Source organism: Sorex araneus, chromosome 6 (assembly GCF_027595985.1).
Source record: "Sorex araneus isolate mSorAra2 chromosome 6, mSorAra2.pri, whole genome shotgun sequence".
In the NCBI taxonomy this organism is placed as follows: Eukaryota; Metazoa; Chordata; class Mammalia; order Eulipotyphla; family Soricidae; genus Sorex; species Sorex araneus.
This window is the reverse complement of record NC_073307.1, coordinates 60283982-60311546: the sequence shown is the minus strand read 5'-3', so window position 1 is coordinate 60311546 and position 27565 is coordinate 60283982. Positions and strand designations below refer to the sequence as shown.

Genomic DNA, 27565 nt, shown 5'->3' with positions numbered 1-27565 from the left:
TAACGCCTGCGCCTCGGAGGGGCAGGGGAAGTCAAGTCAGGGGCCTGAGCGTCAGTTCCTGCTGGCCGTGCGCCTCAGCTAAGATCCGCGTGGACCAGGCGACCCCTAAGACTCTAGCCCGAAGGAGCAGCCCCAGCTGTAAGAACCAGGTCCCTGTCCGCCTTCCTCCTGCGTGTGTCGTGGCCCTTGGCCGTGAGGTAGAAAGGCGTCAAACATCTGCCAGCTGGCCCTCAGGCGCCAACCCATCCCGCAGAGGAAGAGCAGGCGTGTGGGGTGGGGCCTGGGCGGGGCTACCAGGGGACCTGGGGGAAGTCAAGTCAGGGGACCTGGGGCTATCACGGGGCCTGGGTGGTTCTGTGCTGGCGGGAGGGGGGGTTGTCATGGGGCCTGGCAGGGTGTGGGCGGGGCTAGCACGGGGGCGGGGCCTGGAAGGGTCTGGGCGGGGCTATCACAGGGATGGGGGGTGCTGGTGCTGGAAGGGTCTGGGCGGGGCTATCACGGGGCTGTCGCGGGTCGGAGAGGCTTGATTCGGGCTATCATGGCGTGGCGGGTCTGTCAGCCTGGCAGGGCTGTTCTGGCCAGGGCTGGCTGGCAGTCTGACTCTCTGGGGGCAGGAAGGGGTTTGGCAAGCAGCACAGGCCTCTTGGCTCCCTACTCCCGTTGCCCGGCCAGCCCAGACTCGGCAGGGGTGGGAAGCCTCAGCCCTGTCCTGAGAAGATAGGGGTCTAGCAAGCACACTCCAGAGTGGGCACAGTGCTGGGCATTTCCAAGGGGTTGGAGTACATTTCCCCTTTTTTTGCGGGGGCTGGGGGAAACACCCTGCGATGCTCAGGGGTTACTCCTGGCTCTGCACTCAGGAATTGTCTCTGGAGATGCTTGTTGAGATGGGGACCATAGGGGATGATGCTGGGGATTGAATCTGGATGGGCTACATGCAAAACTAGGGCCTTCTTGCTGTACTCGTTCTAGTCCCAGAGGACTTTCTCTTTTGGGGCCTCCCAAACAGTGTCTAGGGGCTGCTCCTGATGAGACTGTGCACTAGGCCAGATGGCTCAATGCTGAGACCACACCCAGTGCTGGTCGGGGATCAAACTCAGGGTCTTGCACATGCACGGAAGGAATGCATCTCTGCTCCTTGAATGAGCACCCTGATACTACAGCACTGAGGGGTCCAGCTGTGAGGGGAGCTGGTGTCAGCTCCTGGTTTCTCATGTCGAGGTTACTGGGTCAACACAGCATGATTTGCAGCACAAAGGCCACTCCAAAGGAGAGGAAGAACTGCGGGTGGGGGACAGGCTGGGTTTGAGAGGGGGGTTGGCCTCCTGGCACTGTTACAAGGGACACAGCTGTGACAGATGCCAATCCCAGGACCCTCCTCCTCCTGGGAGGAGGCAGGCAGTGTGGACAGGCAGACAGAGAAGGGTGGGCACTATGCAGTCAGGCAGGGAAGACATTGGGGTCAAGCATCCATGGATCCTTGATACCCACCCCTTCATAAAGGAATAGCCTGGGGACACCCCTCCCAGTGGGCCAAGCAGAGCCAAGGAAGGGGGGCAGTGCAGGAGGGGGGCCTTGGTGGTGGGGACAGCTTTGCAGCTGTCCACAACACTGGACCAATCCCTGGGGCCTCCCCTCTTCCTCCCGGTGTGCAGCTGTGTTGCACAGTGTGTGGGCTGGGGTCCTGTCAGGAGTCAGTGAGCCTCAACCCTGCTCACGGGTATAGCCCACCCTCTTTCCTGTTAACCAGGACTCCTGGATTATCATGGTCAGAAGTGCACTGGGTTCGTGAGAGGTGCATTGTCATTAAGTAAGGGGGGGGGTCAGAGGTGCATTTGGAGTCATAGGTTTCCAGGGTCAGAGGTGCATCTCAGGGTTATGGGGTAGCGGGGAGTCAGAGATGCATCGGGTTCAATAGGTACTGGGGGTCAGAGGTGCACTCAAGGTCGTGGGGGATCAGAGATGTATTCGTAGTCACGGGGTGCTGAGATCAGAGGTGTACTCAGGGTCATGGGATACCAGGGAGTCAAAGGTGCACTGGGTTCATGGGGTACGGGGGTCAGAGGTGCACTCAGGGTCATGAGGTATGGGAGGTCAGAGGTACACAGGCACTGGGGGTCAGAGTCACAGGGTGCTGGGGTCAGAGGTGCACTTAAGGTGCCACCTGCCTTCTAGGGGCTGAGAGGGGAGCTGCCTTCCAACCTCCTCACACTTCCCAGCTCTTAACTCAGGACTTCCTTCGGCTTCCTGAGTCTGCCTGTGGCTGCAGGTGAGACCCAGGCCTGTCTGGGGAGAGGGGGAATCTATGGCTTTCCCTGGGGCCCACTCTCCCGCTCTCACCCCTTGCTGCCTGGGCAACCTCTCTTGTTCTCTGTCCTCTGTAGGGGGACATCCAAGGACCTGATTCCCCCAGTTAAACTGGTCACTGAAAAGAGTGTGCCTTGTCCAAGTCCAAAAATAAAGTCTGGTCGAGTGGGACAGTGAGGGCAGGGCTGTGGCCACACCCGATGATGCCCCTGGCGGCCAGGCTGCCTCTCTCCTGTGGGTGGGACTGGGCCAGCCTCCACCTTCCCAGCCCAGCGGCCCCTTTGGACACAGGCGGCTTTCAGCCGGGCCAGGCCCTGGCAGGCGCTGTGAAAGGAGTCTTCACTGGGCCCGAACAGCCCAGGGTCTGTGTTGCGTGTGGGGGTGAATCACCGAGTCTGGCCGTGCTGGAGGTGCTGCGCTGGCTGCTGGTCCTCGGCTGGGGGGCACAGGGGTGGGGCTGCCGCGCTGGGTGTTGGGACGGTCTGTGTGTGCAGCCCTTCCCCAGACAGCAACCCTCAGGAAGTGCGGGGTCCCGCCCCCTCGCTCCCAGTCCAAAGGAAAGTCTGAGGTTGTGCGTTTGTGTGGCGACAGCATCCCAGCGGTTCCGGGCAGACCTCGCCCCTCTGCACATGGCCTCAGGGTGGGCAGGGGCTGGGGCGGTGGCAGGCGCTGCAGATTGGCTGGCTGAGGAGAGGGCTCCCGCCCCATTGAGGAAAAACAGTCAGAGCGAGGAGTGACTTTGTACTTTCAACTCCTTTCAAACATTCCCGGTCACTCCCAGGGCCTGAGATTCCCTCCACGCTGCAGGCACTTGGCGGGTGCCCTCACCCCTGAGCCTCATGAGCCTGCAGAAGAGAATCTTTTCCTGGAGGGAGAGCGGTGAGTGGGGCGGCTCCTTTGTGCAGTTTGGAGGTGCTGGTGCCTGGGAAGGGAAGTGTGCACGTGAGTGTGCGGGGGAGCTTTGCACAGGTATGTGAACAGGGTGGAGCATGGAGTGTGGGCACACTGGAGCACACACATGTGAACATGTGCATATGTGTGTGTCCGAAAGACCCCACGAGGGATGATGTGCCCCCTGGCCAGGGAGTGCACTGTGCCCCGTCGCTGTGTGACTGACCGTGCTGGAGTGGGAGCCGCCCCACGGGAGATGTGTTGTCTGGACTTAAAGGAGTGGAAGAGGCACTGTGAGGCCTCACTGTGTGCAGGGAGAGCAGGGCAGGCCTGCTGAGGCCAGACGGGGGCACAGAGACCCCACAGAGCCCAGCGTGGGCCATTTGCCACCCCCTGTATGGGTCTGCAGCCAAAGACCCTGGGCACCAGAGATGGGGGGCCCCAGGTTGGCTGCATGCCACGGGGGTGGAGCGTGTAGGGGTCCAGCTTCCAGGGTGGAGCCTGGGTGTCGTCAGGTGGACAGGCTGGTGGACTCTGTGGATAGTGCTCATCCTTCCCCGAGAATCATGTACCCTAGTTCCTTTCTAGTTTTGTGTGTCCTCAGAGACCGTCTCCACCTCAAGCTCCTCCTTCCTGCTGTGATCTGGTCTCTGACAGCCTGGCACAGGGTGGGAGGAGGAGGTGAACCCTAGGGCTCACTGAGGTTCTCTAACCACTCAGTCGTGCAGGACCAGCCTATAGGGGTGAGGGTCCCCACTTCCTGTCCCAGGCTGTGCGCTGCCAACTCTGCCCAGGCTCCTGGTCACTGAGCAGGGGATCTGGGTATTGAGGTCCTAGGACTGTTTGGGGAGCTATCCAGCGCCCAGAGCATCTGAGGGCAGATGTTGCTGCAGGCGGGTGGGGCACTGCCGGTGGGGGCCTGACTGCAGTGGAGGGGGTGCTCACCCCTCAGGAGCTCTCAGCAGCAAACACGCAGGCCCTGTGGTTCTCTTTCTCGGAGCTGCTGTACTCGGGGGAGGTGTCTGTGCTCCGAGGGCTTCGGCTTCCACTTCCTGAGTCTGGGAAGGTGGGTGGCTGCCCAGACTGAGGGAGGGTGGGAGAGGTGCTGAGGACCTTCCCTGCACAGCCGTCAGCATGGAGAGGGAGGTTGCTGTGTCCCCATGCCGGAGGGATGCCCTGACTCTCCCCCATGCCCTTCCTTCCTCCCTCACCCACAGACTGCTAGTCAGCACCCTCTTTGGGTTTGTGTATGGGGGCAGGGGCACACCCAGAGGTGCTCAAGGGTTACTCCTGGCTCTGCGTTCAGAAATTATTCCTGGAGGTGTTGAGGGGCTATGTGGTGCTGGAGGCTGAATCCAGTCGGCCACAGGCAAGGCGAGTGCACTACCTGCTGTGCTCTCTCTGGCCTCTCGACATGCAGTTTGCCGCGGGGACTGTGGAGGTTGCATAGACACACAGAGCACAGTGCAGGTACCCTCAGCTCCTGGGTGTGCCCTGTGAGAGGGGGTGGCACAGTGGGGCCTCTGGAGGGGCAGTTCCTCTGGCAGTCAGTGGGACGGCATCCCTGAGGACTTCTAGGATGAGCCTGAATAACCTAGGCGTTGGCGGCAGCGGGTCTGGAGCTGGAAAGGGCACATGTGAGCACCCCCCTCCCCTCAAGGAGCTCGTGGGAGGAGGAATGACAAGCCCGCAGTCTCTGCAGGGACCCAGCCTCACCCGCGAACAACCAAGTCATAGTAACAGTGGAAGAAAGGAAAGTCAGGGTTTTGCTCCATGGCAAGCAGTGTGGCTCCTGGTGTCAGCAGGAAGCGGCATTCCTCAGATAACTGTGTGGGCAGGTGCCCTCTGGGGGACTGGGCTGGGGACCCAACCAGTTTGGGGGTGCTGAATAGGAGAATGTGGGGGGTTATTGGGAACCTGTAAACCTAAAACTGGCCTGAAACAGGAAAGTGTAAAGCTTGCAGCCTTTTAATCGAGAGCCCAGGGAGCACGGGGTGGGGGTGTGGGGCAGGCGGCTTCTGAAGTGGACAAAGTCTCACAGCTGTGGACCTTGGGGATGGGTGGGAGCAGGAGCCAGTTCACCACATCCCAGAGGTCACATCCTGTCCCCAAGCTGAGTGCATGTTGTGACCCTACCAGTATGCTGGCCCCACCCCATCCCACACACATATGATCACAGCCCCAGAACCTGCAGAGTAGGGGCCTGCTGCAGACCTACACGGGAACATGTGGGGGTGCATGGAGACACACAGGGACATATGGGGGCACATGGAGACACATGGGTATACATGGGAGGACATGGGAATGCACAGGGACTGGGAGGACATGTATGGGAGGACATAGAGACACATGGGGGCATGTGGGGGTACATGGGAACACATGGGGATGCATGGGAGGACATGGAGATACACGTGGACACGAGGCACCTGAGCAGTCTTGGGGACACAGGGACATGGGAATGCACAGAGACACATGACTGGGATACAGTATGGTGCACAAGGGGACACATGAGGGTACCTGGGGTCATACAGGGGTGCACAGGGACACATGGAATGTGGGGGACATAGAACACATGGTATGAGGTGACACAGGAGCACACAGGGACATGCAGGAGTGCAGGGGGACATACGGGTACATGTGGGCACATGTATTCATGCAGAGTCATGGATGTATGGGGGTGCACAGGGGAATGCAGGGGTACAGGGGCACATGGGGATACACAAAGGCGCATGGAATGCACAGGGACACAAGAAGGGTGCATATGGGAATGCACGGGATGCACAGGGACGCCAGGGTGTGTGGGGCAGAGGGCAGGCACAGGGGGATGCACGTGAGCAGGGGAACACATGAGAGGGGTGTGTGGGAACACACAGGACTGCATGGAAGACATAAGGATATACTGAATGTACAAAGGGGTCTCAGGAAGGGGACGCAGCAAGGACCCTTGCCTGGCCAGATGGAGGCAGCACTACCAGGCCCATCCAATGCTGGCAGCCCCACTGTGCCCAACCTGTCGCTCATGCAGAGCTGTCAGATGGCTCAGACCGGAGTCTCCTGGCACCCGTGCCAAGCCGGACACATTTTCTGGGGTCACCTGTCCAAGCAGGTGGTGGCACAGCGTCTGGCTTCACCTCCCCCTGGTGAGCCTCCAGGTCTGACTCGGACTGGTCTCTGGGAAGAGGCACATTTTGTGGCTCTTTTCAGACCGGGTCCCAGCTGACCTGTCAGGAACGCAGTCCACACCATACGTGAAGGTGGCAGTGGAGGTGGCTGTGCCCAGGTGAGTGCAGGGCCAGGTGGAGTGCTGGACCGCAGGGGAGGAACAGCGGTATTCACATTTTGGGGGGTCAGGAATTGAGGGGCCCTGTGTGCAGGGTGGGGGACATATCCATGTCTTGCTCTCTTGGGATGGACTGCACCGCTAGTGGTGGGTGTGACCTCCAGGTCAGACCTGGTGGCTACACAGGGCTAAGGGGTCCGGGGAGAAGGGGGTGCCCTGCAGGGCCTGAGCATTTCTTCCTTCAGACTGCTGGTCTGAACTTGGCTTAGTTCCCTTTCAATTTTGACACTTGGCTTTTCTCTTTTTTTTCCCCTGTTTTTTTTTTTTTTTGCCATACCCAGGGTGCTCAGAGATTACTCCTGGCTCTGCACTCAGGGATCACTCTTGGTGGTGCTCGGGGGACCATGTGGGGTGCCGGGGATTGAACCCGGGTCAGCCCAGCACTGACTTTTTTGCTTTCAACCATCGCTGAATGTGCTCAGGGCTCTCTTCTTGCTGTTCACTCCAGAATTACTTGTGGCGGTACTTGGGGGGAACCATATGGGATGCCAGGTATCCAGCCCGGATCTGCCGTGTCCAATACCCACTGCACTGCTGCTCAGCCCCTTGGCTTTTTCTTTTTGAAACTAATTTAGTTGTCCCTGCAATACAACGAATAAAAAAAGAGACTTGGGGGTTCTTGCTGCTTGGAGAGGGCCAGGCTGGGAGGAGGGAGAGAGGAGGGGCGGCACCTCAAAGCAGCGCAGGAGGGGAGGAGGCAGGTGCATGGGGGAGGGTTCTTAGCAGCACACACCTGGGACAGACACCCTTCCCCAACTGTGAGGCCGCGCAGAGGGGACACAGGATTGCATGGGTTCAGCAAAATAACAGAAAAGGGCAGCTCTGCCTCCTGCTGACACTCCGCTGGCTCGCAGAGGGAAGGACTGGTGGAGGCACTGAGAATGCCAGCTGCTGTGGCTGAGCTCAGGGGCTCAGCCATTGAGGGGCCTGGGGGTTGAGAGAGTGGGGGCCCCTTCTGACCTGTCTAGACACAGTCATAAACAGGGAGGCTGGGCTGGGACAGGGCGATGCACTACAGCCAGAGCCTGAGGTTGAGCCCTAGACCCACCTGCTCTCTGGCACCAACTGCACCCCTTCACGGCCTTCCCCCCTGTCCCGCCTTCTTCCCCAGCACCGCTGCCCTACCCCCGCCCAGCACTGTGCCCACCCATCACCTAGGGGTAGGTGATGCTTCTCCCAGCATCACCTACCCCTAGCGCTGCTGGGAGCAGCCCAGAGGCCCTTGAGCACTGCGGGATTCCTGTCTTCAGGCCCAATGGCTGGATAGACCCAGGCTCCCTGAGCTCCCCCTGCTGTCACCCCAAAAGGTACACAGAGCGTTGAAACTGGAAAACATGTGCACCCATAGTGGCACTGAAACGTGCAAAGAAATGATTCTGGAGGAGTCTGTGATTAGTCTGGGGTGGACACGCACATGCCTGTGGCTCTCAGACCAGCCAGACACAGTGTGTGTGCACTAGGGACCCTTCTGGCCCCCCGTCTTGGGAAGGAACAGCTGTAGCTCAGGGCCCAGCCAGGGAGGGTTCCTGGGCGCCCCTCCCCCAACTGCTGGGAGTCCAGTGACATCCCTGCTGGAGCTCACAGGCAGCTCCCTGGAGGCCGGGTGGGACTGAGGGGGCAGGCAGAGGGAGAGCACCTGTGTGTGTTCTGCTGTGCTGACATGTGGGTCGGAACTGGAGAGCGTAGCCCCCAGTGCTGTGCTGCTGCTTCCAAAGTCCTGGGCACCAGGACCGGAGCTAAATGGGGCCATGCAACCTACTGTTCCCAATTACTGCCTGTCCCCCACAGCCCTCCTCACCTTTTGCATCTTTCCCCCCACCCAGTTTCTGGGCAGCACAGCTCGCAGCCTCCCCACCCCATCACCAGCCCCATCTCACACACCTTCACCCAGTCTCCCCGTTCCCTGCTGCCTCGGGGAGCTTGGTCCCCATGGCTGTGTCCAGGAGAATAGCCCAAGAGTGAGTGGGCTTGGCCAGGGCAGGGGCCCACAGAGGTGGGTGGGAGCAGACTTTGGGGTGCCAGAAAGGAGGCTGGGGGAGGGCGCTTGGGCCTACATGGGAGACTTGGCCTGGTCCAAAGCTCAGGGAGAAAAGTCAAGTTCCAGAAGCCTCGGGCCCTGGGCTGTCAGCTCCCTGTGCCTCGCACAGATGCTCCCACACCCCCCACAGGGGCACAGGATTCTGGGCTGCACCTGGAGCTTCGTGCTGAGCAGCTGGTTGCGTCACTCTTCTCACCCGCTCACCTGCAGCTGTGCCCCCCCCATCACTCTGCCCCTTTCCGACCCTCCCAGCCACAGTGTCCACTGCGTTCCCCCCCCTACACCCTCTCTAGCAGTTCTACCACCCTTTGCCCCACCAGCTGCAAACCCTGTGTAATGCCAGCCAGTCCTGTTGTTCCAATGCCTCTTGGACCTGTGCTGGCGGCAGCAGAAGCAGACGCACAAAAATGCCTCCCTTCCATAACACGCAGACATACACACACAATCACAGACACACCAATCACAGACACACATATGCAGACACATACAGTCACACCAACACATAATAACATACACATATATCACACAGATATGGACACACAGGCACACACCACACAGTTGCATTTCTCCACTGATCAGGTGCACTGGGCGAGTCCCCAAGGGGCCAACAGGGACAGGACAGGACAGTGTCAGGTCTCAGTGTGTGTGAGTAGAATGTGGGAGTGGGGTGCACAGGAGCTCAGGCAGTTTGGCAGGGGGAAGGACCATTAAGGTCATGACACAACCCCCTCACCCTGATGCCCTCTATTGTCCCCTCTGCTGCCCAGTGGGTGTGGACTCTGATTTTGCAGAAGTGATAGAATGTGTTTGGGAGTGGGAGGGGCGGGGAAGTGACACTGTGGATGGAGGTCAAGGAAGAGGATATGACCTGGGAACCCCTGTTATGCGTGCAGGGTCCAGGCAGCACCCCTGGTGTTCAGACAATGAGGACACAAAGCTCTCCCCTTGGGTTTGAGCCCAAACGAAGTGGGGCAGGGAGGTGGAGGCAAGCAGACTACTAGGAAAGGGGGTGCAGACATTTGGGGAGTGGGAAGGAAGGGGGTGGTAGGAGGGGAGCTGGGGAGTCCTTGCTGTGTGACCTTAGCCAGCTACTTAACTTCTCTGTGCCTTTACGGACCTCAGGACCCGGCCTGGTTCTCATCAGCTCCAAGGTGTTGCAGCCCGTCTGGTTCCTGTGACTCCAGGGCTGGTGGTGGCATCCACAAGGGTCATGGTCTCCACGGAGCAGGGTCCCCAGGGAGTGGGGTTTCTGAGGAGTGGGGGTCCCCCGAGGAAGGGGGTTTCTGAGGAGCGGGGTCCCCTGAGGAGAGGGGTCACCGCGAGGAGCTAGGTTTCTGAGGAACAAAGTTCCCTGAGGAGTGGGCTTCTGAGGAGAGGCCTTTAGTGGCCAGGGCTGGCCTCATGAAAGGCACCTCCCCCAGGCAGGCACAGGGTTGCAGGGAAGGTTCTGGAGCCGTGGGTGGAGATCTGGAGCCTGCTCTGATTGCAAGTGCGTTTGGGCAGCTGGAGGGGGCAGGTATCTCGCGGGGGTACACAGTGACCACCTGAGACCAGTGTCTGTTAGGACATTGGGGGGAGTGGCATGTCCCTTCCCCCCTGGACTGCATGGCACTGATGGCCAGTGCTGGGGAGCCCCCAGGAGCTGACATGGTGGGGGTGGATTCCCATGAGGGGGACCTGGAGGCCCCCTTCCTTCTCTGACCCTCGGGGCAGTGTCCCCAGCCCCAAGTGCTGTTGGCTCCAGCTCAGTATGTCCCCAGGGGACCCTCGGCCCTCCGAGGCGTGCCGCACAGAAGCTGGGCCTGAGGGCCTCTGGGCTCTGGTCAGGCTGCTGGCACTGCTGCCCGGTAAGCAGGAGCGGGCTCGTGGCCGGGATGTGGCAGTGCGATGGGGCCTCCCCCACATCACTGTCCACACACTGGCACTGGGGGGGTCAGAGGCCCACCTGGGACAGGCTTCCTCCTCTGAGCAGAGGCCAGACAGGGCAGTGAATGGGGGAAGGGTGGGGACGTCAGGGGCCATGCAGTCTGGACCCGCTCTGTGGCTGGGAGTTCCTTCACACAGATCTGGGGGAGGGGGAGGGTCTGTCTCCTGGGACTCCCACTTTTGTCAGCTATGCCCTGCAGGGCCCATTGTGGTCTTGCACTGGGCACATCCCTGCTTTGTGCCTCAGTTTCTCTGAATGTGGTTGAAGGTCTGGGTAGCAGTAGCCTTGCATGGCAGTGGGGCTAGAAGGCCTAGTGGCTCTGAGGGGTGACCGCCCATTCCTGCCCTTTCACTGGGCACGGCCCAGCCTGGCCCTGCATGTCACAAGGCACCAAGCCACAAGGCGCCTTCCTGTGTCCTCTCCACTGCAGGGCGCCAGGAGCTGGTGGCTTCCCCCTGTGCGCCCCGTGCCAGGGACCCGGACAGGAAGAAGCGCGGCTCCATTTCTGCTCTGCGGATGGAACCGCACGGCCGGCCACGCCGGAGCAGGCCAGCTGCCACACTGCGCTCCATCTCCCGTTCGCTGATCCTGTGCAGTGCCCGGGCCAGTGAAGATGGCCACAGCCCTGAGGAGAAGGGCCCTGGCTCAGAGCAGCTGGCGGACACAGCAGAGGCGGCCGAGCCCCCGGCCGGCGGGAGTGACTGGGGCAGGAATTGCAGGTGGCTGTTCTCAAAGGTGAGACCCAGGTCTCATCTCCCTTGGGGGGCCCAATGCCAAGAGGTACCTACAGGCTTGGGCTGGGATGGGGGTGGGGTAGGAGTTGGCCTCGTGCCAGCCATGGGCAGCCCCTCTAGGAAGGCACCTGGTGGTCATCACAGCCCTGCTCACTGAGTGGAGGGGGACTGGCCACAAACCAGGGGGCTGGAGCTACCTGGAGCTTGTCAGGCTCTGTGGGGGCGGGGGGGGGGGGTGGAAACATGGGCTGATTCCAGGGCTGGCCTGTCTGATCGTTCCCGAACTTCAGCCTTTCAGCAAAAGGGCGTTTCCCAAACGCTTGGACCCCCAGACTGCCTGCCTTTCAGCCACTGATGGTGCCCCTTTCCTCCACACACCTGTGATGGAACATGGATGTGACATGGAGCCCCAGAGGGTGGACTCCCTTCAGACCCCTCCCCCAGTCACATGTGGGTCCTGAGTCCTGATGAACCGGGTTGTGGGGGGCTTTGACCTGCCACTTAGGGGTGTCATGTATTTTTTAGTTTTTTTTTTTTTTTGTGGGGGCACATCCGGCAATGCTCAGGAGTTACTCGTGGCTCTACAATCAGGAATTACCCCTGACAGTACTTGGGGTAATATGGGATGCAAATGCCCTGCCTCGCTCTGGTCCCAGGGGTTGTCACGTCTTAAGGTGGGGTCTGGGGGACTTGGCAGGCCAGGAGGAAGGGCCTGGAGGAGTTGTGAGGAGGAAGCTTCTGGAGTTGTGCGTGTGCTGCCCCGGGGGGATGTCTGTGGGGTCTGGTCACTGTGTGTGTGAGGGGGGCATGTCTGCGCCTTTCCCAGCTCTTGTGAATCACAGAAATTCGGGGGTTCGATAAACCCTGCCAGGAGAGCCCCAGAGCTGCAGCCTCCGCAGCCCGTGTTCATTTGTCCTGGCGCTGGGGCTGGGATCCCAGACAGACCCCATCTCTGAGCCCAGTTTCTTCTCCGGAGAAGTGGGGTAACCACCCCAGGGTTCTCAGGACGCAGCTCCCTTCACTGACCTGGAAGACGTCCCTGCTTCTGGGTCTGACTCAGTTGGCCCAGCTGCCTGCCTGTAGGGCCATGGTGACCAGATTCCAAAACAACATCTGGTGGTGGCCTGACGTCAGCAGGGTCTGGAAACGCCCGGAGAGAATTGGAGAAGGGGAAGTCTTAGGGCAGCAACTTCAAAACCCGCTGAGCAGCTCCTGGCAGTGGGCGCAGCAGGCAGACCCCCTCCCAGCGCGCTGACCCATGTGCCAAGGTGGTGCTCCGGGGGGCAGCCTGGGAGGAATTCGCTCGAGGGATGTCGGCACTGGGGTCCTCGGGGAGCCATGCCACCTCTTAGAAAGGCCTGACAAGGGGCTGATATCCCAGGGAACAGTGTTTCCAGGGTGCCAAGGCCACAGGAGGGGGCCGCTTTCCTCCTTCTGCCCTTCCTTCACAGGGCACAGTGCTCAACGAGCTGCCCCCTGGGATTTAGAGCCAGTTCATGCCCCCACAGGCTGAGTAAGGGGCTGGAGTGAGCTCTGCAATAGCCCCCATATTCTGTGCACACCCGCTCCTGCAGGCCCTGCAGCCCCGACCCCAGCCCTGCACATTCGGGCCCTGCACACCCCACCCCTATACACCCAGGCCCTGCACACCCCACCCCTCTACACCCCACCCCTCTACACCTGCCCCTGCACACCCCACCCCTGTACTCCCGCACCTGCACACTCAGGCCCTGCACACCCCACCCTGTACACCCACCCCTGCACACCCCACCCCTCTACACCCCACCCCTCTACACCTGCCCCTGCACACTCCACCCCTGTGCTCCCGCCCCTGCACACCCAGGTCCTGCACACCCCACCTTGCAAACCCACCCCTGCACACCGAGGCCCTGCACACCCCACCCCTCTACACCTGCCCCTGCACACTCCACCCCTGTACTCCGCCTCTGCACACCCAGGCCCTGCACACCCCACCCTGCACACCCACCCTTGCACACCGAGACCCTGCACACCCCACCCCTCTACACCTGCCCTTGCACACTCCACCCCTGTACTCCCGCCCCTGCACACCCAGACCCTGCACACCCTACCCTGTACATCCACCCCTGCACACCAAGGCCCTGCACACCCCACCCCTCTACACCCCATCCCTGTACACCTGCCCCTGCACACTCCACCTCTGCATACCCTGTCCCTGCATACCCCACCCCTGTACTCCCACCCCAGCATACCCCACCCAGTACTCCCACCCCTGTACAACCAGGCCCTGCACACCCCACCCCTCTGCCCCCCATCCCTGCAAACTCCACCCCTGCTTACTCCTTCCCATTATACCCCACACCTGCACACTCTGCCCCTGGAATCCTGCCCCTTCACACCCCATCTCTGTAACTCCGCCCTTGCACACCCTGCCCTGTGCACCCCACCTCACTACACCCCACCTCTGCACACTCTGCCCTGTAATACTGCCCCTGTACACCCCATCTCTGTACACCCTGCCCCTGCATATCTCCCTCTGTACACCCAGGCCTGCAACCCTGCCCCTTCACACCCTGCCCCTTTACATCCTGCCCTGAACACTGTGCCCCTATACAATCCAGTGCCTTCAAGACCTGCAGCCCTGACTCTACCCTGCCTGCCACCCTCACCCTGTACACTTGCTCTTGCATGTGTCCCCCTCCCTCATCATTTTCCAAGGGAAATAGCCCCTCAGAGGATGATGGTGTCAGGATTGATTTCCCAAAGAAGTTCCAGAATCCCTTTCCCCCCCAGAGCTTTCAGCCTCATCTATCCACAGCTGCCTTTGGGGCACTGCTCACAGGTGAGTTAGGGTTGAACTCCTAAATTGAGGCAGATCTCACAAGAAGGAACCAGCTCAGAGCCGCCCTTCTGTGCACACATGTGTGTGAGGGTGTCTTGGTTGAGTCTCCCCAAAGCTCACAGGTGGCTCTTCCCTGCAGAGTGGGGAGGGGTGGAATCTTGGAGCCCCCCATGCAACATACACTTACAGAAGCGCCTTTGAAAGAAATGGCTGTTGCCCAAGCCCCCCCTCACCCTTTCCCCTTATTTCCACTAGAAGCTTTGCCAGTTACCTCCCACATTGGGGCCCGTAAGCCACAGCGGGCCAGGGCTTGGGCACCTGCTGGCATTTCCGCTCCTGCCCCCCCCATACACACATTCGTCTCCCCAGCTGCCTCTTTATTGAGTCTGCTTTTCTGGTGCTGGCATTGCCCGCCACCCTCCCCTCCCCTCCCCTCCTGCAGCCTGAGTTCTGGTGCTGGCTGTCACCCATCTTGTGGCCAGCTCCTCTGGTGGGCCTACGGCCATCCTCTGCACCCAGTGGCCCTGCAGTCAGAGGCTGATTCTCCTGAGTTCATCCTATTCTGTCTGGCCTGACTGTGTGCTGCTTATTCCCATGGACGGTCTCAGGCGGCAAGACCTGGTCAGTGCAGGCAGCAGAGCATGGAGGCCTAGCCCAGCCGAGTGGGCCCAGCTCTTGGCCTCTGTGAATAGTGCTGCATAAGCGGGCTGGTTGGGGCTATTGGGGCCTGTGATTACGGAGCTTTTAAAGAGGATTCTTGATAGTTGCTATGCAAATAGTCTAGCTCTTTCCTTCCGGTGACAGTGGTGGGTGGCGGTGTTGGGGGAGTCAGAGTAGAGGGGCTGGAGCTATAGTGCAGCAGGTAAGGTGGTTTCTTTTTCGAGTGTGACCAACTGGGGTTCGATCCCCAGCATCTTAAGTACTGCCAGGAGTGATTCCTGAGTGCAGAGCCAGATGTGTCCCGGCCAAAAAAGTCGGAGTAACATCCCGTGTACTTGTGGGTTCCTCAATCCCTCTCACTGCACTTATCCAGGGGAACCTCCCTGTCTCTCAGGCCAGAACATTTGCTGTGTTACATTGTAGACACACTTTGCTAAATTAAGGTTCCCTGTGTTTGCTGGGGTGGGGTGTGGCTATGCCTTTACTCCCCAAATGCTTCTTTCTGCCTTCACCGATGTGGTCACACAGATTTTCTGCTGGATTCTTGCTAATGTGGTAAGTTCCACAGACTTTTCTGAATATTGAAACGTAGAGTTCCAGGGCAGTGCTCAGGGCTGACTCCTGGCTTTGTGCTCAGGGATCACTCCTGGCAGACTAGGACCATATGGGGTGCCTGGGATCAAACCCAGGTTGGCTGCATGCAAGGCAAACACCCTTTCCACTATATTATCACTCCAACTCTTCTTCTTCTTCTTCCTCTGGACATAGTTGGTGCCTCAGGCCGGCACAGAGGGGGTCAACATTCTTTGTCTTCTTTCCCTGTTTATGGGCGTGTTGGCCTAATGAAATGTGTTGATGTTTCCTCTTTCCATGCTCTGGAAGAGTTTGGCAAATACTGGTGCTGTACTTTGTAAAACGGTTGGAAGAATTCACTTATGAGTCATCGTGCCTGGCTGTTTCTTGGGGGGAAATTTTAAATGACCGTTTAATCTATTCATTGGATACAGAAATATTAAGAACTTTTTTTTTAATTCTTTCCATTTCTTCTGGTATTAGTTTTTGTTTTTTTGGTAAGATGCATTCTCCAGGGACTGTATTTTTCCCCCCATCTGATTTTCTGAATTTTTAGCATGAAATCATTTTGAAAAGCTTCGATGTTTGATGGCAGTTCCACTAAGCCAACAGTAGATTTGCAGCACGGAATCCCCTGGACCCTCCCTCGGTCCCTGCAGAGGTTTCATGGGGCAAATATTACTGCAGCCACTTGGTCAGTGTTCCCCAGATATGTGCATGTGTGCGTTCCTGTAGGGTTGGGAGGCAGAGGCATGCCCCCCTTCATGAACTCCTGATGCTGATATTTCTCTACTCCCCACTTTGCTTCCAGGAATGCATTGGTCTCCATCTTGTCTCCTCACACAGCCAGCTTTGACCTTATCAAGACTTTTCTTGTTTTACATATATTTATTTTGGGGGGTGGTTTTTTTTGGACACACCCAGGACTTACTCTTGGCTCTGCACTCAGAAATAACTCCTAGCAGTGCATGGGGGAGCATGTGGGATGCGGGGGAATTGAAACGGGGTCCACCTCGTGCACGGCAAACATCCTCCCCGTGATATTATAGCGCCACCCCCGCCCCCTCTTATTTTCTACTTAATATCTGATCTTATTCCTTTCTTATACATTCTTTAGATATAATTTTGTATTCTTCCGGCTTTTGGGGACGGACTCTGGATAACTGATTTTCAGCGTTTGTTCCTTTATAATTAATGCATTTAAAGCTATAAATTTATCCATGACTAGTAGCTTCATTTGAAAATTTTGATGTTCTTTTTTTTTTTCTTTTTGGGTCACACCTGGTGATCCACAGGGGTTACTCCTGGCTCATGCACTCAGGAATCACTCCTGGTGGTGCTCAGGGGACCATATGGGATGCTGGGAATCGAACCTGGGTAGGCCGCGTGCAAGGCAAAAGACTTCCCCGCTGTGCTATCTCTCCAGCCCCTATATGTGTATGTTTTGGAGATGGAGGGATGTTTGTGTTTTTTATTCCTTGTATTTTTTTTCTCCATGATACAGCTTTAGGGTCTTGGGTGGCACATGGTTATTTAGCCCCAGAAGGTTCAGGGGTGAGGAGATGCTAGCTACTCTGTCTCTCTGCTTTCTAGATTTCTAGATGCATCATTTGTGTATCACGAGCAACTTGGAGATGTGTTAAGATGATATATTTTCTGGAGGTATAGAATACACACAGAGACACACTGTACTTGTAACTCCTTCCCAGAGGTGCTAACACACACACAGACGCACTGTACGTGAAGCTATTTCCCAGAGGCTAACACACATAGACACAGTATGTGGAGCTGTTTCCCGGAGGTGCTAGCGCACACAGACTCAGTATGTGGACCTTTATCCCAGAGGCTAACACACACAGACAGAGTATGTGGAACTGTTTTCCAGAGATGCTAATGCGCAGACACCCAGTAGCTGTCAGTGTTCTCTCAGGTTTGGTAGGGTCATCAGTGTTCTGTCTGCTGGTATCTTGGCAGGTTCTAGTTGTCTGTTACTGACAAAGCCCTGAGTCTCCACTTGAGAGGGAGTGGTTTGTCTGTCTGCAGAGGTTAAAGAGCCTTTCCGGGTCCACTGGAAATCCACCTTCTGGCACATGCATACAGGCCCGGTGGTGGGTGAGCGGGATGGAGCCTCAGGACTGTCAGCCTTTTCCTGCCTGTCAGGCCCCGGCAGCAGGAAGCTGGCCCAACTGTGCCATGGGCTTCCACTCTCTGCCACCAGCCGTCATGCAGGAAGGAGTGCCCCCCACCCTAGGATCCGTGTGAGCCTCATTCCTTATGCTCTCGGCAACCAAGGAGTGTGTTGTAGTGGGCCCGCAGTGTCCCTGTCTTAGGGCCTGTGTGAGCTGGTTCCTTATGCACCTGTGCACGGAAGAGTGTCGTGGAGGCGCCTGGAGTGTCCCCGACTATGGCCTGTGTGAGGATGGTTCTGGTGCTCAGGTGTGTGGGGCTATTGGGGCTCTGGTGGGGGTCTCCATTCCTGTCACCCTGTGCTTGTTGGTGTGGCTCTCTGCTATCGGTTTTGCTGCCCCCACCCCTCTTTCATGGCTGATGTTGATGAGGTGACTGGGTGGAGGGACACTTGTGGCTGGCATTGGCAATGGGGGTACTGACTCCTGGGCTTGGGTCCCCCCTGACAGTTTAGGCCTCTCTCTGTGGCCATCTCTGTGTTCCGGCCCCTCCCTGGGGCATGGTGAGCCTCCCCATAGCCAGTGGGTGGCATGGCCTGCAGGCTGGGGGCGTCCTTGGCATCACCTCTGCTTTGAGTTTTTAAATTTTTAAAATTTTATTTTCATAAAGTTGTTCACAGTAACTGATTACGTTCAATATTTCAACACTAATCCCACCACCATTACACCTACCCACCACCAGTATTTCAAAGTTTCCCACCACCACTCAAGCCTGTTCCATGGGCAGATGCTGGATAATTTAGTCTGTATTGCTTGTTATGAATAGTACAAGATGTCTGTAAGGGTCTATCTCACAGTGATCCAACAAAAAAGGACAAAAAAAAAAGTATGAGATACCGCGAGGTCGCTTTTGCGGCCATGCTTCTGGGATCATAAAAATTTAAATAATTGGGGTCCAGAGCCATCGCTGCAGCGAGCATTTGGGAATCTCTGGATCATGGCCGTTACTGCAATTAAGTAGCAGCTGGAGGCAGTCAATGGGCGTGACAGCCAGGACCCCGGAAGGGTGGGAAGGTTACCCCTGCTTTGGCAGAAGGCAGGTGTAAGGTCTCAACTCTGAAGCTTACCTTGGCTTCCTGCTCCACCCCTTTCTTTCTGGGGGTGCCCCCACTGCTGGGTTTCCTTCTCGGGACCTCCTGGAGTTATTCTTAGGGGCTCTGATTCTCTGAGCTGGGTGCAGGGGGGCAGGGTGGGCAAATGTGCAGTTCTCAGTGTTTTCCAGTGCTGGCACATGGCCCCTCCGAGGACCCCGAAATTTCACACAGGTGAGCGGGTTGCTCTCTCGTTGCATGTCTCCTCCCTGATTTATTTTTTAAATTTTTTAAATATATTTTTAATTTATTAGGTGATTCACAATATTTGATTACAGTTAATATTCAAACACCAATCCCACCACCATTACACCTTCCCACCACCAAATTTGGGATGTTTCCATCCCAAGCCCCAATCCCTGTCCCAAAGCACAACTGAAATGATATATTTTGTATTGTCTGCTATGGAAAACTGCTGAAAATGCTACAAAAACGTATCCATAGAGGAGACAGTGTGAAGATTGTTCTATTTCGGCAGGGGCCATTAAGACATTCCTTAGAATATCACTAACATGTTGTTAAAGGTTGAGTGATATGAGCTTTCGTATGTATATCTGAAACTATGTATATATTCATATAAATATATTTCCCTCTATGATTTGTTGCCTACTATTTGAACCCCATCAATGTGGTGTGGCACTTATGGAGAATGGGTAGGGAGTGTCTTATGATGTGTCTTGCGAATGCGGCCGGGCGGTCCAGGAATACAAGAGGCTTGGCCCGAAAGTGTGGGGAACAGCCTTGAGCGTGGCAGTGGTTGGGTTCTGGAGGTTTTCGGCTGTTGGGGCTGGGTCCCTTGGGGCGGGGAGTTTCTCACCTGCCGCCCTCTGGGACGCCCAGAGTGAAACAGCCTGGTGTGGAGTCCTGTGGCATGGCTATGGCTGGCGTTAAGTTGCTCCCTTCTGGGAGAAAAGGCCCTGTGATCTGGATGGTGGCCGATGAGGAGATTATCTGGCACCAGCAGGAGGTGGCTTATGGGCATGTCCCCTGGGTCTGGGTCGCCAGAGACTGGGCTTCCCTGATTTCTAAGGACGTTTTTGTCTTTTGTTCCCAGGTGCCTGGTTGATGTTTTGAGTTTATCTTTCTTCTTTTTGGGGTGGGAGGAGATTGACCATACCCGGCAATGCTCTGGGGTCACTCTGAGCACGGATGGTGCCAGAGATGGACCGTGAGTGGGCTGGTGTCTGCACAGCTGCTGCCTTGTCTTTGTGGCCTCATTTGCCGAAAGCCCCATTTGCTTCTCTGAGGGACCCCTGCTTCGGGGCCACTCTTTCTGTTTGTCTGATTTTGGGTTTGGGGCCTCTCCCGGTGCTCAGGGGTTACTCCTGGAGGACTTAGGGGATCAAATGGGGTATCAGGGATTGAGCCCGAATCAGATGCATGTAAGGCCAACATCCTACCCACTGTACTAACTCTCAGGCCCCCTGGGCAGCTGGTTTTGACTTTCCTCCTTTGGGGAGGATGTACAAGAGACCCGGACCTTCCTGTGATGGGCACAGCTGGCATTGCAACGCCACCCTGTCAGACCTGACTGGCTGAATGGTGGGTACCTGTACGTTCCTGGAGTGCCCTGCTCAGAGCACAGCCTCCATTTCAGCGGGAACCTCCATCCCATGCCAGATTTCAGAGTCTGTGGTGGTCTCCGGGTTCTGCCCACTTGGAGATGGGGGCTCTGCTTCGGCTTCCTCAAGCCACCTTGGAACCATCTGCCACTCAGACAACCTGGGCTGAGCTGCTGGCTCAGGTCCCGGAGCAGGAGCAGGAGTGAGAGGGTCAGTGAGCCAGCCCCTCTCTCTGCTTGCTCTCTCTGGTCATCTTTCTCTCTCCCCCTCTCTCCTTGTCTCTCCTTCCCTCTCCCTCTCTCCCTCTCTATCCCTCTCTCTTTCCTCCCCCTTCTTTCTCCTCTCCCTCTCTCCCCTCTCTGATCTCTCTTTCCTAGCTGCCCTGTCTCTCCTCTCCTCTCTGTTCTCTTGACTCTCTTCCCACGTCTCTCTCCTCATTCTCTTCCCTGGCTGTCCCCTCCTCACCTCTCCCCACAGTCTCTCTTCTATCCTGTCTCCTCATTCTCTCCCTTCCCTCCCGCTCCTGTCTCTCCCTCCCCTCCCTCTCCTCCTCCTAGTCTCACTCCCTTTCCTCTCTCTTCCCTCTCTCCCTCCCTTTCTCTCCCTCCTTCTCTCCCCACTCTCCACCCCTTCCCTCTCTCCTTGCTCTCTCTCAGCTTCCTCCTCCCTCTCTCCTCTTTCATTCCTCTCTGTTTTCTCCTCTCTCCCCCTTTCTCTTTTCCCCACTCATGCTCCCCCCACCAGCCAGAGGCACCCTCAGCCTCATTCCAGGGTATCTGCTGTGCCCTCTTGGGAGCGCTATCCTCACCCAAGTTTGTAGAACAAATATGGGTGCCCACTGGCTCTGCTCCACGGGCCTCCCAGAGAAGGGCTGTTTCTGGGATCAAGGGGCCACCCTGCCGAGTCTGCTAGATCCCTGCTGGGTGAAAGGACTGTGTTCCCATACAGCCCCCAACACCCTGCAGGACCTTGAGTGGTGCCTGGCAGGCCCTGAGTTCTGATCTCATCTACCGTGTCCCTGACACTGCAGGGTCAGTCCCCCTGGGACCAGATGTCAGCAGAGGGGCTGGCTGGTGCTTGCTGTCCTCGAGGGCTGTTCTCATCACTGACAGAATGTTCTGGAATTTGATGAAGAGGAGAAGGTGTGGGAGCCTGACCTTGACTGAGCCCCCCCAGTACTTCCCAAACCCTCCAGGCCCTGGCATGGAAGCACCCCATGCCCCCAAGGCCAGCAGGGGACCATGGATGTGAGGCTGCCTCAGGGCCAGCCAATGGAGGAGGCTGGGGTGCGGCTGGCTTCTGTCCTGTCCTTCCTCCAGTCTGGCCTGAGGACCCCAGCACAGAGTGACCAGGGATGACGGGGGAAGAGTCAGGACAGATGTCTGGGGGCAGCTCTGCTCTTACCATTGGCTCAGAACAGCTTGTCGGAACCAGGGCCCACTTGGGACTTCTATCAGGAGCAGCTGCTGGAGCCCTCTGACCCATTCCCCCAGGGCCCTGCTGCCCCAGAGTAGGGGTGCGGCCACCCTGGTCAGACTGTGTCTAGCCACCACTTCGGGCTGCTCTCAGCCCCACTGACAAAGTGGTGGCTCAGGGTTGCCCTGAAGAAATTTCCAGCCTTTGCCGTCCGTCCCCTCCTGTGGTGCTATGAGCATGGGGCTGGTGGGGGGTGTCAGCTCCGCTGTGACCTGGTGGCCTGGTGGCTGCAGACCCTCAGGAACCCAGGAAGGTGTGTGTGTGGCGGGGGAGGGGTCCTGCATGTGCGCGTGACTGAGCGCCACCTGCTGGTGCTGAGTGGAAGCGCCTGGCCATGGGGTTCCCATGTGAGTGCCGCTCACCAACTTTGCAGCCTCCTGAACTTTTTTTTTCTTTTCATTCTCTCTTTGATTGATTTTTGGACCACACCTGGCAGTGCTCAGGGCTGACTCCTGGTACTGTGCTCAGGGGTGACTCCTGGCAGGGCTCAGGAGGCCGTAGGGAGTGCTGGGGATTGGACCCGGGTTGGATACATGCAAGACAAGTGCCTTGCCCACTCTGGCCCTAAATTTCTTTCAGCAACGACTATTTTGTTTCACCCACGAAACACCAAAATTAACACAGAAGCTAGCAGGGAGCACACATGCGGGAGCAGGGGGCAGGGACCCTTGCTTGGGGCCGTTTGCCTCCAGGGCTTCACAGGGTAGAAATGGGTAGTTGGGGTGCAGCCAGCCTGGGGCTGGTCACTGTCCAGCAGGACACATCACCTGTCCTCTGCCTACTCTGACCGTAAATGCTAAGTGCTAAGGGCTTCCCCCTGGTCCCGAATCCCCCAGGCATCCAGAGCAGGGATGCAGATGCCTCCCCATCTCTGCTGTGAAGGAGGCCCTGGGCAGTGCCGAGCCAGATGCCCGAGGGTTGTACCTAGTAGGCGTTGCCAGGTGATAGCCAGCAGCCACATGCCACCACTCTCTCTCTCTCTCTCTCTCTCTCTCTCTCTCTCTCTCTCTCTCTCTCTTTCTCTCTCTCTCTCTCTCTCACACACACACACACACACACACACACACACACACACACACACACACACACAGAGCTTCACTGGCTCAGCTTTCCCAAAGTAGTGCACACACACACAGCTGCACATGTAGATACACCAGGGGGACACTGAGGCAGTGGCAATGGGGAGGGAGCAAGGCCACGGAGGCCAGTGAAGTCACAAAACAGCAGACCACAGTGACAGCAGTTTAGACGAGCAGGGCAAGTGGGACCCCACGTCTTCTCAGCACCTCTGTTCCCCAGTCTTGGCCCACAGCCGAGGGGCAAGAGGGACTGAGGTCTCAGTGCATGGCTGTTTTCTGGTGGCAGGGATGGCCATGCTGCTGCCTTCACACACTGCTAAGGGAGACGGAGATAGGGAGAGAGTGGGGCGGGGGAAGAAGCAGGGGTGAGACCCAAAGTCTTGTGTGAGGTTTGGGGGTGATAGCAGGAAGGGCTGAGCACAAGCTTTGCATGTGGGAAGCACTATGAACCCCAACACTGTGGGTCCCCCATATACACACATTGTGAACTCCTAGAAAGCCACACGGACAGGCCCGGTGCCCTCCACCGAGGCAAATGGTCAGCAGTGACTTTTTGTCCCGTCACAGGATGATCTCACTTATCTGTGGTACACAGAATAACCGGATGAGGAGGTGTAGTAAAGGAGGCTGCCTAGATCACCCTTTTGACCCAGAGACTGGGTAGAGGAAGGACAGAGAAGGAAAGAAATCACAGAGGGAAGAAAGAGAGAAGAAAGGGAAGTAATGGGACTGAAGGTGTTTTTTTTTTTCTACAAGAGACATTTACTAATGTTCTGTTGTAATTATAGTTTTGACAGAGCAAACCAAGGTGAATTACCTACTTGGCAGAAAGCACATCAGTAATGCATTGTAAAACCAAATGCTACAGCAAACGGATCAGCTTTCAGTTATCCTGGTGATGTGGGAGGTGGTGTAGCCATTTACCCAACACAGACTCAACACCAAAAACGTGATGTCTAAACTGCCACGGGAGCCTTGTAAGGTGCCTGTCCAGGGCAGAGAATGCGGGAGCTCCGGTGGTGGGCTCGGCGTTGGAATATTCTATGTCTGAAACTCAATTGCAAACCACGGCTCAAATTTTTCAAGAAAAATAGGAAGTGATTTTGTTCTGTGCTCCAGGCTATGTCAGATCTGAGCCCAGGTCCGCACGCTGCCCCGTGCCCGCCCTGCCCCTGCTCCCCCCACCCCTGTTCTCTCACTTGGTGACCTGTGTCTGGGCCCACGGGGTCTGCACTTGTCACTGTTGTCGTGCAGGAGCCCTCCAGCACGTTCTCTCGGGAGAAGCCGGGGCAGCCGGAGCTGCAGACGGCGGCCTGTTTCCTGCCCGCCCAGATTAGCCCTCCGAGGGCACGCAGCAGCTCCACCAGTGAGTGTCCCCTCGGTGAACATGGTTAGTGACCCCACTCATGAACCTTCAGAACCAGGTGCCCCCTGCTGGGGAGGTCCACACCCCCAGGAGTTCTCAGGTATCACACCTCAGGCTGAAGGCGGGAGTTTCTGCCCTTTGGGTCTCTGCTGGGAGAGAGGGAAGCCCCGGGCTGAGTCACCCATCTCCTGGTCCAGGTGTGAGCGCCTGCCGTTCGGGGGATGTGGAACACTTCCTCAGGAGCAGCCCGAGTGCTGCTTCCCCCAGCCAGCAGCCCCCCTCATTGAGCAGTGGCCGCAAGTCGTTGTCACAGCAGCTGGACGGGTCGGCAGTCCAGGCTGGGGTAAGTAAGGAGACGGGGGCAGCGGCCAGGCCATGAGGGGCAAACCCAGGGCCCATCCTGCCTGGTTTGAGGCCCTGAGCAGGACTTGAGGGTGTTTCTTACTGCTACGGGGGTGTGGCAGGGACGTGGGCAGGGGACATGGGACATGGGGCCTCCCGCTGGCCTGTTCCCACTGCAGGGCCCCTGGAGAGCTGCACGGTCGCTGAGCAGCGCCCAGCTGGGGCAGCCCTCCGGGGTCCCACCAGCCTGGGTCATCTCCAGCGTGGTGCTGATGAAGGGCCAGGCCAAGGTGAGCATGGGCACCGCGCAAAGACCACTAAGCCTCTGCACGGAGCTCATGGAGGGAGCTGTGCCCCAGGGGCTCCTGCAATACTTTCTGGAAGTTTCTTCAACCCGATCATTGATCTCAGTCATATTCTCAGAGGCTCTTCTGCTGGGGCGGCTGTTTCTGTACCACCAGCCACCCCCAGTACTGGGCTGGGGCGGAACTTGGGGCCTCACCTGGAGGAGGGGGTGGGGTTCTCGGGGGCCTTCATAGAGGCACTGCCTCTATTCCAGGGGCCATTGCATGCATTTGGGGGGCACAAACCTTCAGTCCCACAGGAAGATAAAAAAGGGGCACAGAGTAAGGTGCTCCCATAATCTTTCCCTCAGTGTTCCACACCTGGGCTGGCACTGGGGAAGGGGATCCTGGGGTGGACACAGCTCAGGTGGTCTAGTGCCCTCTCTGGCCCCATGTCCCCTCTGCATTTCCCCCACAGGGACAGGCCACAGCTGTGGGTCCTGCTGGGCTCTGCACAGCTGAGCACCCCTGAAAGAAAGAACTTTCAGGGGGCTGCTGGGGGAGGTTTGTGAAGCTCAGAAGGAGCAAGAGGGCAAAGGCAGTGACTTTCAGCTGAGATTCCTGTGGTCGTATACATTAAGCCTCCAGTGCCTGCACATACCCACTCACTGCAGCGCCCCGCGGTCTGAGGGTTGGTGCTGAGGAGTTCACAGGTCTGTCCTGGTGGCCAGGGCCGATGTTTGTTCCATGCAAAACCCTGAGGTGGGCTATGCTGGGGACTGAGGGTGAGGCCAGCTTGTCCCCCTCTGGCAGGGCCTTGGCTTCAGCATTGTGGGGGGGCAGGACAGCGCCTATGGCCCCATGGGCATCTACGTTAGGACCATCTTCCCAGGAGGTGCAGCTGCTGCCACTGGGCGCCTGCAGGAAGGTACAGCGATCACTGGGCTCTACAAGGGCAGTGGGGTGGGGGGGGCGCGGGGAGGCGAGCATGTGCATCCTGACCCCCGGAACCTGCAGGTGGATTTCCAAGTCTGGGAGCCTCTCACCCACATGTACCTTCCTCTTGGGAGGTGCCGATGGCTGAAACGTGGTGGGGTACCTCTGCTGCCTCTCGGAGCTCTCCCCCCGCACCTGTGTTGCCCAGGTCCCCTTTCTGGGGGAGTGTGGAGGGGAGTTTCAGTGCCAGACTCCCCTGGCCTCTGCAGGGCTCCTAGGACAGGCGGCAGGAGGCAGCCAGGAGCTGGGTGGGGTTGGACACTGGGCCACATGGGAATGGGGTGGGAAGGTGGCCAGGGTCTCCACCATCCAAGGGCGCTGCTGGAGGCCCAGGCTGGGGTTTCCTTCCCTCTCGCCTCAGGAGATGAGATTCTGGAGCTTAACGGGGAGCCCATGGCTGGACTCACCCACCAGGAGGCGCTGCACAGGTTCAAGGTGAGGGGGGATGGGTGAGGGGGGTAGCTCAGCACCCTCCACTCTCCCTGCCCCTGTGGGTCTGGCCTGGCCTGTCTCTCGGCCACTCGTATGCACAGCTGCTAGTGCACTTACACTCCACTCGCACAGTGGCATTTCCTTGCAGAATGACTGCCTGCTTCTCCAGGGGTCCGGTTTGCTCTGCTCACTCTAAATGCTCTCACAATGTTCTCCCTCTCCCTCTGACTCCCTTTCCTGTGTCTCTGTGTCTCTGCCTTCAGCAAGCCAAGAAGGGGCTGCTGACCCTGACGGTGAGAACACGCCTCACGGCGCCTCCCGCCCTGAGCAGCGCCCTGTCGCCACCGCTTTGCCGCTCACTGAGCTCAGGCACCTGCGCCTCTGTGGACAGTACCTGGGCCCTGGGAAGCAGCGTCCGGCCCAGCTACCGGGTCCTGGTGGAGGTTTCCTTGCACAAAGGTGGGCTGTGCACATGCTGTCTCCCCAACACACGGGGTGTCGGGCACCAGCTTAGCAGCCCCCACCCGCCTGTCAGCGCATCCAAATCCCACAAGGTGCCACCTAGCTATGGGGAGATCAGGACAAAGCGGCCCACCCCCAGCCCAGAGGCCTCTTCTGACGGGGGTAGTGGTGGGGGCTGCTGTTGACTCATGTCTGTCTGCAGAGGCCGGCGTGGGTCTGGGCGTGGGCCTGTGCAGTGTCCCCAGCCTGCAGAGTGTCTCCGGCATCTTCGTGCTCGCCCTGTCGCCCGGCTCGGTGGCGCACCTGGACGGGCGGCTCAGGTCGGTCCCAGTGGGGTGTGGTGAGCCTGTGGGGAGCACTGCGGGCCTGTTTCCTCCTACTGCAACTACTGGGGTCGTGTATCGCCCTCACAAGAACCAATCCCAGCACCTGCCTGTTCAGTGCTTTGTGGGGAGCCCCCCCACTGGTGTGCAGGAAGGGGTGCTCTGCGGGGCCATGGCTGGCAGAAGAGGGAGAGGCCGGCCAAAAACATGTGCCCAGTGCCCTGAGCACCCCCTGGCCCTTCTCGGGGATAGGGAGTCCCACTGTGTCTCCCGCGGGTCTCTCCACCTGCCCGGCTTTCTGTCCCCATGGGGGGCACTGGGGCTCCCAATCACTTAGGTTCTCTGAGGGACACCTACAAGCCTGGGCAGGAGCATGGGGTGGGGGGCGTGGACCATCTGGGCTGTGATCGGGGCCTCAGGGGTCTCCCACCTCCTGCAGGTGTGGTGATGAGCTGGTGGAGGTCAGTGAGTGCCCCGTGCGCTGCATGACACTGAGTGATGTCTATGCTCTGCTGAGCCACTGTGAGCCTGGCCCTGTCCCCATGGTCGTCAGCCGCCACCCCGATGCACAGGTGCGCGCCTCCCTCCCCGTGACCCTGTCCAGGTCTCTGGGATGAGTTAGGGGAGCAGGCTGTGGGCTCAGGGCCAGGAAGGCTCCTTCCTGGCACACTCTGAGCC

The 27565-nt window shown here is 58.2% G+C and overlaps 1 protein-coding gene across 3 annotated transcripts in view; it reads left to right on the top strand.

Annotated features, from left to right (window-relative positions):
• The window catches only part of LOC101554607 (cilia- and flagella-associated protein 161), a 40254-nt gene that overhangs the window by 5945 nt on the left and 6744 nt on the right, over positions 1-27565 (top strand). Inside the window, exons 3-10 of one of the 3 annotated variants that reach the window (XM_055141202.1) lie at positions 10931-11235; positions 23937-24048; positions 24246-24391; positions 24570-24680; positions 25488-26105; positions 26366-26561; positions 26767-26884; positions 27327-27459. In XM_055141202.1, the coding sequence (XP_054997177.1) occupies positions 11017-11235; positions 23937-24048; positions 24246-24391; positions 24570-24680; positions 25488-26105; positions 26366-26561; positions 26767-26884; positions 27327-27459 (1653 nt within the window). In that variant the 5' untranslated portion in view covers positions 10931-11016. Of the gene's footprint in view, positions 1-10930; positions 11236-23936; positions 24049-24245; positions 24681-25487; positions 26106-26365; positions 26562-26766; positions 26885-27326; positions 27460-27565 lie in introns of those variants that run through there. The other 2 variants (XM_055141203.1, XR_008630630.1) reach the window with 2 other exon arrangements.